This window comes from Ictalurus furcatus, chromosome 6, assembly GCF_023375685.1.
Source record: "Ictalurus furcatus strain D&B chromosome 6, Billie_1.0, whole genome shotgun sequence".
Classification (NCBI taxonomy): Eukaryota; Metazoa; Chordata; class Actinopteri; order Siluriformes; family Ictaluridae; genus Ictalurus; species Ictalurus furcatus.
In genome coordinates, this window is record NC_071260.1 from 14,252,609 (window position 1) to 14,269,926 (window position 17,318).

Genomic DNA, 17,318 nt, shown 5'->3' on the forward strand with positions numbered 1-17,318 from the left:
AGCCATTTAAAATACATTAAACAAACTTCACAAACACTTGACTACAGTATGAAGTACATAACCATCAACATGTCTCAAAAACCACAGAGCCACAAAACCATTGTCTTTCCAACAAAGAAACAAAAATAGAAATATAATAATAATAACTAAATATAACATAACGTACATCTAATGAAAATTATACAGATACAGGTGAAGAGCATTAAACATGAGAATGGGGGAAATGACTTTTGACTTTCACTGCTGGGGCAGTAGTGGTTTGGTGGTTAAGGCTCTGGGTTACTGATTGGAAGGTTGGGGGTTCAAACCCCAGCACTGCTAAGTTGCCACTTTGAGTGGCCACTTGAGGGCCTTTGAGCAAGGCCCTCTCTGCTCCAGGGGTGCTGTATCATGGCTGACCCTACACTCTGACCCCAGCTTCCTGACATGCTGAGTTATGCAAAGAAAAGAATTTCACTGTGCATATGTATATATGACTAATAAAGACTCATTATCTCTTGGGATTTTCACACATGACAGTCAGAAAGGTGTGACATTTTTTTTTAATCCAGTGAGCAGCAGTTCTGCAGGAGGAAACACTTTGTTGATGAGAGAGGGCAGAGGAGAATGGCCAGACCTGTTCGAATGTGACAGGCAGTAACTCAAATAACCCCTCTTGTTCAAGTTCACTGATTTTATTGTCATTTCAAACATATACAGCTGGTACAGTACATAGTGAAACGAAACAACGTTCCTCCAGGGCCATGGTGCTACATAAAAACAACACACTAACCACATGAGATGACACAGAACTAAATAAGATCTACCATTGTGAGGAGAAAAGCATGTTAAAACACACAACATGTTGAACCTTGGGGCAGATGGGCTACAACAGCAGAAGACCACATTGAGTTCCACTCCTGTCAGCCAGTAACAGGAATCTGAGGCTACAGTAAACTGGTTAGTTAAGGATTGGAGTAAACATCACCTGTTTTTTTTTTTTCAAATTGTTAACTATCCAGAAGAACAAAAAGAAAAAAAAAATATAGCTTTAACATGAAAAGAAATAGCAATATTTCCACTAGAAAATGAAATATAATCTACCATCTATGTGAAATAAACCAAACATTAAATAGATCATAAATCTTATGTGTGTAGCCGCATAATACACTGAACAGTAGGAGCTTCTCTGATCATAGACCATAGCTATACCAAGAACTTGCACAAGGTGAATACTAATACAGCAGTTTATTGTCTTCTTCACTCTTGTACATTAATATCTAGCAATCCATCTCAGAGGAATTAATCTCCATTATAATCATTCATAGGAATCTGGAAAATTGCCAGTTTGTTTTCTTGGAATGGATTAATACTGTAAATATAATGCTTTTATTGTTTTATTTTTTACATTTTTTAATGGGTGAAATATACTTGGGCGTTCCTAAATATACCTGCTCTCAGTGCCAAACTCTCACCTTGTGTGTGAAAAAAACACTGATCATTTATTCGTACTCCATATTTGATTCAATTATTCCAGATCACTGATTTAAACCTTCAGTGTTTGATCGGTGCTTGCTAGCAATTACTGCTCTGTCTTTCTCATTTAAAGATTAAATAACAACTAAAGATATTTATTTACCCTTGATAAAACTCTTGATAGTATGTTATTGATGCAGTAGTTTTTTCTCAGTTCCCATAATAAGGAATGTTTTGGTGGGGTTTTCTAAATACAGTACAGTACTAGGCTGTCAGCTGTGTTTCATTGATTATCTCTTTACCAAAGAGAGATAGATAGGGTAATCATAGTGTAATAGAATTAAAATAATTAATGGTAGAAAATTGTGTACAAATAATATAGATAAAGTTTGAATGTTACTGTAGATGCAATACATAATTTTTGAGGACGCTTTTAAGAACCTGATAAAAAGTTTTTAAAAAACCCAACTCTGAACGTTTCGCTCTCTGTGTCTCTTTGTCTCTCAGCAATGTAAACCTCATAAGCGCTCTGTCTGTGGCAGTAATGGAAAAACCTACAGAAACCACTGCGAGCTTCACAGAGACGCCTGCCTTACTGGACTCAAGATCCAGGTGGCACATGATGGCCACTGCAAAGGTGAGCAAGGGAAAGTATCAGAGAGGAGCCTATGGAGCACTGAATCTCATTTTCTCCACTGGAATAGAGAAAATACAGGGCATGTCATCTCATTTTCTTACATGTAGGAGCACCTAGAGGGCACTTCATCTCATTCTCTTATATACTGAGGAGCTTATAGGGCACTGCATCTCATTTTCTCCACTGGAAGTGCACTGTAGAGGGCACTTCATCATGTTTCCTTGCATATAGGTGACTCTGTAGGGCACTGCATGTCATTTTCTCCCCTGGAAAGGCACCTTAGAGGCCATTTCATCATGACTTCTCACATGTAGCAACACCCTAGAGGGTATATTTTGGTTTGGGGTTTTTTCCCATTTGTTTTTCTCCATTTTCAGCAATTGGGGCACTTTATCACATTTTTCAACTGTGGTCAAGGGCACCCAATAAAGCATTTCATCATGTTTTATGTGCCATATGGGCACCCTAGAGGGCACTTTATCATATTTAATCTACAACATGGGCACTCTAGAGGGCACTTAATTATGTTTTGTTTTCCATAGGGGCACCCTAGTGGGAACCTTCTCAGTGTTTTGTTTTTGCTCAGTATGTATTGCTTTGGGCGCATGGTGGCTTAGTGGTTAGTGAATGGGTGTGTGAATGCGTGTGAGTGTGCCCTGCGATGGATTGGCACCCTGTCCAGGGTGTACCCCGCCTTGTGCCCGATGCTTCCTGGGATAGGCTCCAGGTTCTCCCGTGACCCTGAAGAACGATAAGCGGTATAGAAGATGGATGGATGGATGTATTGCTTTCTTTTGGTTTTATACAGGGTGCCTAGAACCTTGTGATGCTCAATATATGGCATCCACAGAAAGAAAATGAAAACTGAGCCTGTTCTGAACATCATTCAGTGCATAAAACACCTGACAAAGGCATGGGTTTAGACATGGATTAAACTAGCTGTGACAAGTCTTTCAGAATATGGAGCCTAAGGTGCAGTTCTGAAGCTAATTCTGAAAATATCTTTTTAATGAATAAGCTTTCCCATGGTGCCATGGTCTTTCTGTTGTAGGTGGCAAAAGATCGCTTTTAAATATAATTGACTCATTAAATCCCCAGAACGATTTAAAGCTGTTGGGGACCCTCAGGGGTCCATAACATTTTAATGTATTTACATTGGTGGAAATCACCACTATCCCACCATTATCAAGCTTATAATTATAAGCCAGTTTGACTGATCACTTAAATGAAATGTATTTAATCCAAACCTCAATAATGTATACACAAGCACCCTGTAAATAATGTCAACTTAAACCTAATTGAGAAGTTTTAATACAAGTGTATTATGAGTGAAACATGCAGAACGAAAAAGGCTCCAAAGAATATCAAAAATATTATTGTATACATTTAAATAATGAGCCTAATATTTATATTGTTATTAATTATATTTGTAGACTAAATCTGTGCTCCATCCTATATCCATGGAATTGTTTTTTATTTTTTATTTTTTTATTTGAAGGGGTTACTGGCTGTAAAAATTTTGAAAACCCCTGTTTTAAAGGCATGCATTATTGTACATGGAGTTGTTCTCACTAAACAAGGTGTATAGTCTGATCTTTATAACAGATTTATCTCAGTTTCCTGATAAGCCTACACTTACTTATGTGTGGAACAGTAACTAAACTCTAGCAGTTAGCTGGCTCTAGACTGGGTGTTTGCTCATATTTTTAACCTCAAATACAAATGTATATGTGTGTCCAATCTTTTGAATATAAAATGGCACCAAAAGAGAATCTCAACTGACCTTGATATTGTATTAAACAATCTAATTGTATTGTTACTTGAAAAGTTGCAGTGGTAATGTCTATATGATGTCATGGACATTTGCTTGATATCTACTTTAATGTTTATCATTGATTATTAGGGATTATTGCAATTTTTTTTTTTTTTTTTTTATGACAGAAGTACCATTGTTTCAATATAAATAGCAAGCTCAGGTGAGGAATGCCGGAATCTGGACTGATCAAGGAATTATCAGTAAGATGTGATGAGCAGATATAAATCAGCTGGAACCAGCGTGAACCGCTGAACTGATTAGCATGAAGTCATTACCTGAGGGTTGAACAGTAACCAGGCAGCTCTGTCAGATGCCAAACAGATAACACATTATCAGATCAGTCTGTACTTTTCTCAGATGGTGTTCCATGTCAAACGATCCATTATAAAGTCTGGTATTTTATAATTGGAGGTTTTTTCAACAGTACAGGGCAATACAGTATCATACCGGGCTGTCTGATGTGTTATTTTAACTGTAATTTGTTAATAAGAGACATAGAATGAGTTAAACATCATTGTTAGTGCTTTATTGTTATAGTCTTAACACATTGGTGATATGGAGACTTCTGTGTGCTACCAGAAAAGTCTAGAGGTGCTACTGGAAAAGTCTATGGGTGCTACCGGAAAAGCCTAGTGGTGCTACCGGAAAAGTCTGTTGGTGCTACCGGAAAAGCCTAGAGGTGCTACCAGAAAGGTCTAGAGGTGCTACCAGAAAAGTCTAGGGCAGAAAAGTCTAAAGGTACTACCAGAAAAGTCTAGGGGTGCTACCGGAAATGTCTAGGGGTTCTACAAGAAATGTCTAGGGGTGCTACCGGAAATGTCTAGGGGTGCTACCGGAAATGTCTAGGGGTGCTCCTGGAAATGTCTAGGGGTGCTACCAGAAAAGTCTAGGGATTCTACAAGAAATGTCTAGGGGTTCTACAAGAAATGTCTAGGGATGCTACCAGAAATGTCTAGGGGTGCTACCAGAAAGGTTTAGGGGTGCTCCCGGAAATGTCTTGGAGTTCTCCCAGAAAAGTCTAGGGGTGATACTGGAAAAACCTGGAGGTGCTCGCGGAAATGTCTAGGGGTGCTACCAGAAAAGTCTAAAGGTGCTCCTGAAAAAGTCTAGGGGTGCTAAAAGAAATCTCTTTTTTTTTTAAAAATAAAAATAAATCATACAAATTATTCCAGTAGCTAAATCAGCCTCTAAGTGAACCTGTTTCATACAGCATTTAGTTCTTACAGCATTTCAAATAAACTACAGAAATTGCATATCATTGAAATGAATCATAGTAGCGCAATTTCTATATATACATCATTGTTTTGTTGATTGTAGCCACATAATTGTATTTAGCAAATATCAGTGTCCATATGCATGCGAGTCACTGCTGTTTATCATGGTCATGGACATTTAAGTGATTTAGTTTAAATGCGTTCTGTAATGTAAGCATGTTTTTTTCCTTTGTGCAGAAATTAAGCCTGGAATTTCTCTTTTTTTTCTGTTGCAGAGAGGAAAACAGAGAAAGCTGCTGCCAGTCCAGGTGAGTGTAGAGTCTGATATCTCTCCTCTTCCACAAATTAACCGATCAGTTCCCTTGTTGCTGATGAGCAGAATAAGCTCATTGCTACATCCAGATGAAGATGGGTTCCCTTTTGAATCTGGTTCATCTCAAGGTTTTTTCCTCGTGTCGTCTCAGGGAGTTTATCTTCGCCAGTGTCGCCTCTGGCTTGCTCATTAGGGATAAATAAAAAATTGATGTCCAGATTTCTGTAAAGCTGCTTTGTGACAGCGTCCATTGCTAAAATCGCAATACAAATAAAAGTTTAATTGACCTGAATTAATATTTAACCACTAAATGACTTAAAGAAATGTAGACAAAATGGAAGCTGGTACAAGAACAGATATGAACAGTATTTAATCAACTACACATTGCTAAGAGTAACAATAGATGCACCTGACGATAACACACTATGCTCTCGGAAAAATATATTTTGCCAAGCTCTAATGTAAGCAGATAAAAAAACTAGATTAGTGTCTTTATTTGCATGTACTGTGAAATGAAATGAGTGTGTGTCTCTGCAGTGGTCTGCTATGTGGGTGACCGTAACGAACTGCGCAGGCGTGTGATTGAGTGGCTGCAGACTGAAGTCGTACCAGACGGCTGGTTCACCAAAGGCTCCAACTTCACTGACCTCCTGCTCAAGTACTTCAAGGTGAGTTTAAGGATGTGCAAATTTCCTCATTTTATACCTGACTTTCAAATGGACTGATTTCCTATGAGTAGAATTATTTGGATTTGTTCTTCCTTGCTCAGATACATCATGGTCTGTCAAATATAAAAATAGATATTAACTTTATGATTAGGTGACCTATGAGACACCCTGTATTTTAGTGAAGGAAAAATGCAAAAAAACAAACAAACAAACAAAAAAAAAACAGTTGTTCAAATACGCTAAAATAAGTGACATTTAGCCACTGTTGCTCTCCTTGAGCATTCATAGGCCTGTCCTTTCATAGGCCTGTCTGTACGATCACATATTGTAAACTCAGCTGATTAAGCTTCTATCTGTTTCACTACAGCACGTGGCTATCCAACAACTTGATAACAATGTGACATTCACAGCATTACCCAACATGATATTTATGGGAAGATTTAAAACATTTCCAAGTTGTTTTAGTCAAATATGTTTATGATTTCTCAAAGATGAGCTGTCAAAATATGCTGAAATATGCTGAGGAACTTAATTCTGGCGGAATATCAAGAGCTGGAGGAGGGTCATGAAGTAGGTTTAATTAAAATTCATTTTGTCACTCCTTGGAATTAAAATGGTTTTCGATTTGGAACTCATCTGGGCTTAGGTGTTATTCTTCTATGGTTGTTTGATGTATTCGCTGGTTTACATTTCTATTTCAAAACGTCAATGTGCTTAGAGAGTTCATATAGTAAAGAAAAATAATGACAGAAGTCCTTCTCCAATCACTAATGAATTATACATCAAATATGAAAAATAAATTTAACAACATTAAATTAGTAAAAACACTTCTATTAAATCCTACCGGTTAAGGAAAGTTTGGTTATTGAGTTGCATAGACGAGTTTTATAGCAAGCAAGCAAGCCAAATTCTTCTTGTGTATAGATAGAGCACTGAGGTGGGAAGATAAAAAGAAAATTCAGGACTTAAAATCACATAAATTTTTTTTTAAAAAAGTATGACATGACACTCTACTGTTGAGAGAGAAAGATTAGATAAAGCAGCATATCATGATGCAGGGTTTTACATAAACCAGTATTTTTGAGGTTAGCAGTTCATGTTCCAGTAGATAATGCCTTATCAGGCTTAGGTGCTATAATCAAACCTCATTACGCTGTAACATGTGTGAATGATTAATGACCTGGGTGACCCTATTTATGTCTTGAGTGTGTGAAAGTGCATAGCTAATAATCAAAATCTCACAATGCCATGGTTACTCCTAAAGAGACTGTGTTCCTGTTTGAGTCTGGTTCCTGTCAAGGTTTCTTCCTCATGTCATGTCGTCTCAGGGAGTTTTTCCTCACCTCTGTCACCTCTGGCTTGCTCATTAGGGATTTTAGTCTACATCTGTATTTCTGTGAAGCTGAATAATAAACATGAGTTGAACTGAGTATGCATCACTACATGGGATGGCTTAGCCTTTAGCGCTTAGATTGTCCTGTTAATCAAGTAAAGAATAAAATGCGACAGCATGCTGTTATAGGAAAATAATCAAATACAGGCTAGTGTGATGCAGCCTTGTACAAAACACAGTTACTGTTACCACTGTAAAGTTGATTTTTTTTCCTGTAACAGAACATCCAGAAATGGTTTATTGCTCTTATAGGACATCAATTAGTCATCGATTAAAATCTTTTAATTTATTAAAGAATATAGTTACATTGAATGTTGTTAATAAATTTGCTTCCATTAAAGTTTAGATTTCTCTCAGATTTTCAGTATGACATCGAACTAATTCACCACAAAGACATTTTTTACACACCTTTAACAAGGGTGCCAATAATTCTGGAGCTGACTGTAGTCAACTGATCAGCATTACTCGGTGGTGTATGTTAATTTAGGGAATTCTCTCAGTGTCACACTCACACCAGCTGAGGAAGGGGCCTGGCTGATCTCTATCAGTAGCAGACTGATGGGAATCCAATTATGGCATTAATAATGAATGAATCTGAATACCTGACTTTTTCATGATTAGGTAATTATAAAGTAAAAGCTTATAGATGTCTTAAACTATCATTAATATAAGATGTTATCTTAATGGAAACATAGAACTTAACGAAAGAATTATATGCAAAAAAAAGTTTTTTTAAAAAAAGAAAAAGTATTTTCCCCATCCTGATTTCTTCTGTTTTTGTGTATATCTCATACTAAATTGTTTCAGAAATTAAAACAAAATCAAATGTAAAACAAAAACAGTTTTTAAATGACAATGTTATTTATTGAATCAAAAAAGTTACCTAATACCAACTGGGCCTGTGTGAAAATGTATTTGCCCCCATAGGTACTAATTCCCCAAATCTATGAAACTGCATTCATAATGGGGTTCAGCTGGACTAGACACAGCCAGGCCTGATTACTGCAAACCATGTTCAATCAAATCAACACTTAAATGTTCAACAGAATGAAGTTGGTTAAAAGGTCTTAGCCAGTAACACACTATGCCAAAGTTGAAAAAAAATCCAGAAATGATGAGGAAGAAGGTGATTGAAATATATCAGTCTGGGAAGGGTTACAAAGCTATTTCAAAGGCTCTGGGACTCCAAAGGAAGATAGTGAGAGCCATTATCTCCAAATGGAAAAACCCGGCACAGTAGTGAACCTTCCGGAAATGTCCGGCCTTCCAAAATTTCTCCAAGAGCACAACAATGACTCATCCAGCAAGGCACAAAAGAGCCAAAGACAACATCAAAGGACCTACAGGCCTCTCTTACATCAATAAAAGTCACTGTTCATGACTCCACTATCAGAGAGACACTGGGCAAAAATGGCATCCATGGAAGAGTAGCAAGGTGAAAACCACTGCTAACCCAGAAGAACATTAAGGATTGATGATCATTTGAAGACCTTGATGATCCTCAAACCTTTTGGGAGAATGTTCTGTGGATTTATAAGTCGAAAGTGGAACTGTTTGGAAGACAGGGTCCCGTTATAACTGGTGTAAACCAAACACAGAATTTCCACAAAAAGAACCTCATACCTACGGTCAAGCATGGTGGTATGGACACATGAATTCTGCTATTCTCTACCAGAAAATCCGAAAGGAGAATGTCCTGTCTTTAGTCCATAAGTTGAAACTCAAGTTCAAATGGATTATGCAGCAAGACATTGATCCAAAGCATAGGAGTAAGTCCACCTCTGAATGACTCAAAAAAAGCTAAATTAATGTTTTGAAGTGGTCTAGTCATAGTCCTGACTTGAACCAATTGAGATGCTGTGGCAGGACCTTAAATGGGCAGTTCATGCTCGAAAACCCTCCAGTGTGACTGAAATAAAGCAGTTCTGTAAAGAAGAGTGGGCCAAAATTCCACCATAGTGCTGTGAAACACTGATCTCCAGTTATCGGAAGCGTTTGGTTGCAGTTATTGCTGCTAAAGATTTTAAGTAAGGGGGCAAGTAGTTTTTCACATGTGTGATAGGTGTTGGATAACTTAATTTGCTTCGATAAAAAAAATATAAATACCGTATTGTGTTTACTCAGGTTGCCTTTGTTTTATGTTGTATATCGTTTGAAGATCTAAAACTATTTAGTATTAGACATACACAACAACAGAAGAAATCAAAGCAAATACTTTTTCACAGACCTGTACATAGAGGTGTAACGATACACTCCGGTTATGACTCAAGTGAGTTCGATTCTCAGAATATTTTAAGCAAATTTTGAATGAAGAAAAATGATGACTTGAAAGACTCCTTTGTTTTTTTATTTCTGAATCATAACCAGTGCAGTAACAATGTGCATTTTTGTCTGTATAAAACTGAATACATCTGAAATTGCTATGAACAGATGTTTAATATTGTAAACAAAATGTGCTACAGGTTCACCATATCTTAAAATAAATAAATAAATAAATTGATAAATTCTCTCAAAAATCTGATTAAATAAAACAAAGGCTTTGACCTGGTAAAAATGATCGACTGATACATAATGAGCTCCGTCACAGTGTCCGAGGCTTCGTTTTAACAAGAAATAGAGCTCCAAAGTTGGCTAAAATGCCTGACTTCCATGATTATATAACTGTTATAACATAGTTGTGTAACCATATGACCTATAATGAATGTCGGTCATTGTGAGCCGGAGCTATCAGTCAGAGTGGGACCTCGGGTGTTCAAATAGTGCAAGGGCATTAGATGCATGATCAATAGAATGCCGATATACACGATGTGAATAGCACATCTCCACAGTGCAATGCAATCATCACATTTTTGCTTCATAATACATCATATGCCATGATGTATCGTTACACCACTAGTAATACAATATATGTGGTGTGAGAGAGAAACTCCAGATGTTTTATTATTAGTGTGACAAGATTAACTAATTTGAATCAAAGTATATCCACCACGGCTCCAGCAGTGCCTTATTGGAATTGAATGTCACTATGTTTTGTACCTGGATTAAATGCAGTTTAGTGTAAAAGTGTACGGTCAGTTGTTAGCCAGGATCTGAATTTGCCTTTTGCATTTCGTGCCCAAGCAGAATATGACACTGACACTGTATGCTGTGTAGGGCCAAGTGTGTGTTCAGCAAGCATGATGAAACACTGATACGCTTTGTCTGAGCGTATGTGGCACATTCTGAGGTGTGGTAACATAACACTCTGGTTATGTTGCAGAACTACGATAACGGCGACTCGCAGCTGGACTCGGCCGAACTTCTGCGCTTCATCCAGCACAACGAGTCAGCGGTGGAGCTCCACTCGTACGCGGAGGATGAGAACAACCGGCTGCTCAGGTACAAACACGCCCAATGTATACAAACATTTAAACAATACAATACAAGCAATTAAGGTCTGTTGTACTTAATTTATGTTCATGGCTTATTTAAACCCTGTAAGCAAGAAATTGTACGGTATGTATCTACATATTTAACACGTTGCATTAGCTGAGCATTATCTTTTAAGTGGGCAGTGGTGGTTTGGTGGTTAAGGCTCTGGGTTACTGATCGGAAGGTCGGGGGTTCAAGCCCCAGCACTGCCAAGCTACCACAATTGGGCCCTTGAGCAAGGCTCTTAACCCTCTCTGCTCCAGGGGTGCTGCATCATGGCTGACCCTGCGCTCTGACCCCAGCTTCCTAACATGCTGGGGTATGTGAAGAAAAGAATTTCACTGTGCTGTAATGTATATGTGATCAATAAATACTCATATTCATTATCATTTTAGGCCGACTGTGCTCTCGCCTGGAGTCATGAGCAGTCTGGAGTTTTACTGGTGTGATAATTGTAGTGTTTACATGCTGTTTAGCACATACGGTGTTAAGAGTAGTGTATAACTATTGGTTTAGGGTCTGACACATTAAGAGAAGGACTTCTGTTACTGTTACTAAGGTGAGAGTTAGGAGATAAAAGTTACGGCATGTTTGTCCCATCAGTGAACTTTGACTGTTGCAGTTTATTGCTAAAGGAAAACATGTTTTTGATTTACAGTAAATGGACAACAGTGCTCACAGGAGGGGGAACGTGCAAATGAGCACAATAAATGCCTCACAGTTTACAATATTATTATTATTTTTAAAAACACTGCATGTTTAAAGATACACAGACTCAATTTGAAAAAGTGCCTTAAATATGTGACCATTTTACATCAAATATAATTATATTATTAACAGACCGAATTAAATTTTAGTCTTCCATGGCATTATTAAAATATGCATATTGAGTACTGCGCTACACCCAAAGCTGATAACAGAGTGTGTGTTGAAGTTACAGTTGAGGTCATGTGGGTACACACTGCCTCTTTTTTGCCTGTGTGAAGAGAAACAGAAGGGGAAAATCCTCGCCAACAATCACTACACACCGCAGCCAGACATTCCACGCCTGCACTGTCGCTTCCTGTGTGTGAGTGTGTGTGTGTATGTGTGTGTGTGTTCAGCTGGATACAGCACTTTTCATCCTGCACCGTGGAAAAATGAAGTTTCCTAACCAGAAAAAATGACTCGGCGGTGCTGTAGTAACAAGATGAAATAAAAGCTTGAGTGCTTGTAAATTTGAAATTAAGACACCCAATACACACACGCACACACACGCACACACACACACACACACACACACACGTTTATACCCACTACACATCTTTACACCCATTACACACGTCTGTTTCCATAAACATGTTATTATATCACTAATAACTGAGATTTATATTATTTGTATTTTTTTTAATTATATTAATTGTATTGTTATACATTTGTTTGTTTGTTTATAACCTTGATTTAACCAGGATAACAACTCATTGGGATAAAATCTCTTACAAGAGTGGCCTGGTCAAGAAGGCAGCAAAAACACAACATAATTAAGTCTTTAATTGACACAACAACAGTTAACACATTAAGGACCCCCCCCCCCCTTCAGGGGAAAATACGTGAAAATAAATAAATAAAATGAACAAATAGATAAAAATATGTAGTAATATACAATCAATATGAATATACTCAAAGTTATTTACTGTTTGATTTGTGTGTGTGTGTGTGTGTGTGTGTGTGGTAGGAGTCTGTGTGTGGACGCATTGATTGAGCTCTCAGACCAGAATGCTGACTGGAAGCTGAGCTTTGATGAGTTCCTCAACTGCCTACGTCCAGGATTCAACCCTCCAGAGAAGAGTAAGACTGCGCACACACACACACACACACACACACATGCTCTTACACACACACACACACACACACACACACGCTCATACACACACACACACGCTCATACACATACACACACACACACACACATGCTCATACACACACATGCTCATACACAAACACACACATGCTCATACACACACACACACACACGCTCATACACACGCACACACATGCTCATACACACACACATGCTCATACACATGCCCACACACATACATACAAACACACACACATGCATGCTCACACCCACACACACAAAACAAAACAAAGCCTGACACACACACAGAAACATGCAGACCTCACACACTTCACACAAGCATGCACACACACACACACACAAAACAAAACAAACCCTGACACACACACAGAAACATACAGACCTCACACACTTCACACAAGCATACACACACACAAAACAAAACAAACCCTGACACACACACACACACACACACACACACACACACATAGTTTAGAAAGATTTCTCAGCAGCCCTGCTGTAGCTGCTGCTGTCTCACTAGCTGCACTGCTAGAAGTAGGTGAGAGTTCAGGAGGAGGAACAGTGTGAGCACTGTGTCAGACCACAACTCTTTATATACACCCGGTCCTACATTTGGTTACTAAAGTAAACCAACAACAAGAAAAGATACTAATTCAGCGAATGAGAGCGACGGATAACATGGAAGGAAACTAGGCATGATGTCATGCGCAATCCAAACTTCACTGTATAAAATGAATAGCAGATTCCATGGAAGGCTGTTTGCTGGGATAGTTGCTGACACTGGACTTGTGTTACTGTATATAACAGTTCTCTATACATACTGTACATCTAATAGTTACATGCAGTCAGAGGATCACAGCAGTCAGTTAACATATGCACATTATATAATGTTTCATATTCCATTATGTATTCTTTTTACAGCTGTACATGCAGATAGAAGAGATTATACATCAAGCTGATTGTGTGATTGTGGAGGCCTGCAGCATTTCTTATGCTAGCAATGTTGTGAATTTAAGTAGGTTCCAAGTTTTGGAGGATGGGTGATTAGTGTGTTTTTTTAGGATGCTGTGATTAGTGCATTGTGTATTACAGAGAATGTTTTGGAGGATGGGTGATTAGTGTGTTGAGTGTTACAGAGAATGTTTTGGAGGATGGGTGATTAGCGTGTTGTGTGTTACACAGAATGTTTTGGAGGATGAGTGATTAGTGTGTTGTGTGTTACACAGAATGTTTTGGAGGATGGGTGATTAGTGTGTTGTGTGTTACACAGAATGTTTTGGAGGATGGGTGATTAGTGTGTTGAGTATTACAGAGAATGTTTTGGAGGATGAGTGATTAGTGTGTTGTGTGTTTCAGAGTGCGCTTTGGAGGATGAGACCTATGAAGACGGAGCAGAGACTCAGGTGGACTGTAATCTCTGTGTCTGCGCATGCGGCAACTGGGTCTGCACTGCCATGACCTGTGATGGTAAGGCACATTACACACAGTTAGAATCAGTCACATTACATCAGTTAGAAATGTAAAGTCATTCTGAAAACCAAAAAACCTGCTAGAACTGACCCTGGAAATGGATTCAATAAAACGTGATTATAATTCTATCCTCAGAGAAAACCCCAGCTCTCGAACCGGCTACTGGTGATGAGCCGATGACAGAGGAGGAGTGGAGTCTGCGTGTGGCTGAACTCAACAAACATCAGGTACTCTCTTTGGATCCGATTATAGCTCATCAATCACATTGATTAGTCATTACATATATAAAATTTTTTAATTTTATTTGTATTTTTTTAGTTAGGAAACCCTAAGCTAGTCAGTAATTTGTGTCTGTTGCCTAGCAACCACTGACTGGCCACTACATGAACTGAACACTTCAGCAGTGGTTAATCCTAATGGGCTCCAAATATTTAAATGATGTCCACTATAAATGAGGTAAAAGACATTACTGGAAGCCACATGCAGTGCATTATATGTAGATTATATACCGTATGTTGTAAAAACAAGAAAGCAGATCTGCTTATCTGTGTGTCTAAAGCTGATCAGCTACTGTAACTAAAGACTTATACCTAATAAGTAGCAAATAAGGGACTTTTTTCCCTGCAATTTTATGAAGCTGGCGATAAAAAAAACAGATTCATGCTGACTTGAAGAGTCAGATATGTCCTCAATGCAGTTACAATCCAATCTACTATATAGAGCTATAAAATTATATAGAGCTATAATCCCTGTTGAGCAGATGGTTTAAATAGCAGATGTCTTTGTCATTTCCTGCTTTTTAATAATTGGTTCCCACCACACAGTATAAAAATATTGTTTACAGCCCAGAGAATACCAGCTAGAGATTAGTATTATGTGTACAAATAATAAGACCAAGAATTTATTTATTTATTTATTTATTTGAACTCTACAGGAGACTATGGAGCAGATGAAGTCCAGCACAAAGGAGGTTTAAAGAAGGAGCGAGGAGGAAGGGGTCACACTCAGGACTCCTGAGATGACACACTATTGCTGGGAGAACCGCATCATGTATTGTTTTCTATCTTTGACCTATATTTATCTCTCATTGCTTTTTCTGTGTAACATCATTATAATCGTTTTAGGTTGACGTGTACTTTATGTCTGTGGATGTGTGTGTGTGTGTGTGTGTGTGTGTGTCACTAAGTGCTGTACATTGTTTTTTATAGCATCATGCTAAGCTTTGTCCAAGGCGCCCCAGCACTATTTTTGTAGTTTGACTTTTTTTCTCTATATATCGTTACATTTTTTGTCACATATTTTAGTCATTTTAGATTTAGATTTTGTTGCGTATGATTGAGACAATGGCAGTAGATGGAGGAGAAGAGTGAAGGAGGGAGATCGGCTGGACTGACTCAGCTGTTAAACCATGTCAGTAAAAAAAAAAAAATCAAGACTGCGATGTACGCTGTTATCGTTATGAGCGTATCAATCCACGTGATAATGTAAAGCGAGAAAGCAGATTATGTCACAAGTGCAATGTCAGCTAAGGTCTCCTTTCACACACTCTCTGTTTCCATGCAGACAAGGCGGTCATAGTCTTGAGACCTTTCAAAAAGGTGCTAATATGGATTTCTATCTTTCTATTTTTTCTTTTTTTTTCTTTTTTTTTTTTTGCATCAGCATGCTCCTAGAGTACGTCTAGATCGCTAGGTAGAATTAGAAAACCTGTAGATTTGTCAACGTGTAGACTTGTATAGGAGCTCCATGCCTCCGGAAGCTGTGATTCTTCAGCTGTTTCTGTGAAGAACCAGTGATTTAATCTCCAAAAATGGCGGGAAGACATTCACAGCATGGATGCTCCACTTTATTCCTGCTTCTATTTAGCGGAGTTGCTTTATGTAGAAGTAGTTTGTGTTAAAGCTTTGTTGCTGCGCTCATTTCTGTCTGAAGGACAAAAGTGTGAAGAATCACAAAGAGAATGAGAATGAGTGTTAATGTGCTGATTGATGCAGAATGAAAGAAAGAATTGTTTGGAGCAGAAGCAGTGTAGCCCAAAATAAAATAAAAAAAACCAAAGCCAGATGTTTAGTGTTTAAATGTTGTACAGATCCTCCAGGTAAACCATTACTCTGGACCCAGCAACAGCATCATACCTTTTATTTCATACGGCTGTCAGATTGAAGATTAGACGATTAGATTCAGTGTCACCTCTTTAGCTTTAATGCTTTCTTACTGCATGTGTGTGTGTGTGGCTGCAGAGGTGTGTTTGTATTTTCATGTGTGTCTGAGTGATGGAGAGTGTATGTGCTCGCTTTGTTTTCTCTTTATTCCACTAATATCAAGTTTTTATGATACTGAGTGCCTTAAATATACATCCACAGATAGAATGGCCTTCTCTCTTGTGTGATCACAGGTTGTAGGATTCCATGCAAAACTTTGCAGTGTTATGGTAGTCAAGCAGAAGTTGTCCTGAGTGACAGACTGAGACAGAATTCAACCATTTCAGTGTAAAGACTTGTTAACTTTGAATTGTATTTGAATTTACTTGTATTATGACTCTGTACTGTACATCAATAAATGAAATACACACCACAGTTAATTGTTTTTTTTTTAAATTTGTGATGCTCGTGCTGCTTAATGCTTACTTATTTGCTTTAGCATTCTGCTTTTTCATAAAGGGTAGATTTTGAAATTATGATTAAATGATAGATTTCTTTGTAGCAATATTCATCTTGTAAAATGGCAAGTCCGAGCACACGTTTGCACCTGTGTTCATTCTAATGCAAAAAGTGACCGACATATATGAATTTAATTTACATTTGAATCCAAAATGATAACAGTGCACAACAGCATAGTAAAACCTGTTGATCCATCAGGATCAGATCCATCTGATTGTCCTCTATTTTAATAGCAACCTGTATGCATTTATTAGACTATTTACAGACAAAAATTCACACCATATTTGTAACTATTTATCTGGATTTAACATTGAAAAAAGAGCAGTGTGTAACACATCAAGCTCTTACAGCAGCATGCCTGAGGTAAGCTTCATGACATATTGCATAATGAAAGCACGTGCTGACACATAATCAGCAAAA

At 38.0% G+C, this 17,318-nt stretch overlaps 1 protein-coding gene across 2 annotated transcripts in view; it reads left to right on the plus strand.

Moving 5' to 3' along the window:
• The window catches only part of fstl1b (follistatin-like 1b), a 66,307-nt gene extending 49,493 nt beyond the window's left edge, over nucleotides 1-16,814 (plus strand). The window contains exons 4-11 of one of the 2 annotated variants that reach the window (XM_053626614.1): nucleotides 1,963-2,092; nucleotides 5,398-5,430; nucleotides 5,973-6,103; nucleotides 10,756-10,874; nucleotides 12,622-12,734; nucleotides 14,125-14,235; nucleotides 14,374-14,465; nucleotides 15,173-16,814. In XM_053626614.1, the coding sequence (XP_053482589.1) occupies nucleotides 1,963-2,092; nucleotides 5,398-5,430; nucleotides 5,973-6,103; nucleotides 10,756-10,874; nucleotides 12,622-12,734; nucleotides 14,125-14,235; nucleotides 14,374-14,465; nucleotides 15,173-15,214 (771 nt within the window). In that variant the 3' untranslated portion in view covers nucleotides 15,215-16,814. Of the gene's footprint in view, nucleotides 1-1,962; nucleotides 2,093-5,397; nucleotides 5,431-5,972; nucleotides 6,104-10,755; nucleotides 10,875-12,621; nucleotides 12,735-14,124; nucleotides 14,236-14,373; nucleotides 14,466-14,600; nucleotides 14,698-15,172 lie in introns of those variants that run through there. The other variant, XM_053626615.1, reaches the window with a different exon arrangement.
• Nucleotides 16,815-17,318: the final 504 nt, after the last annotated feature.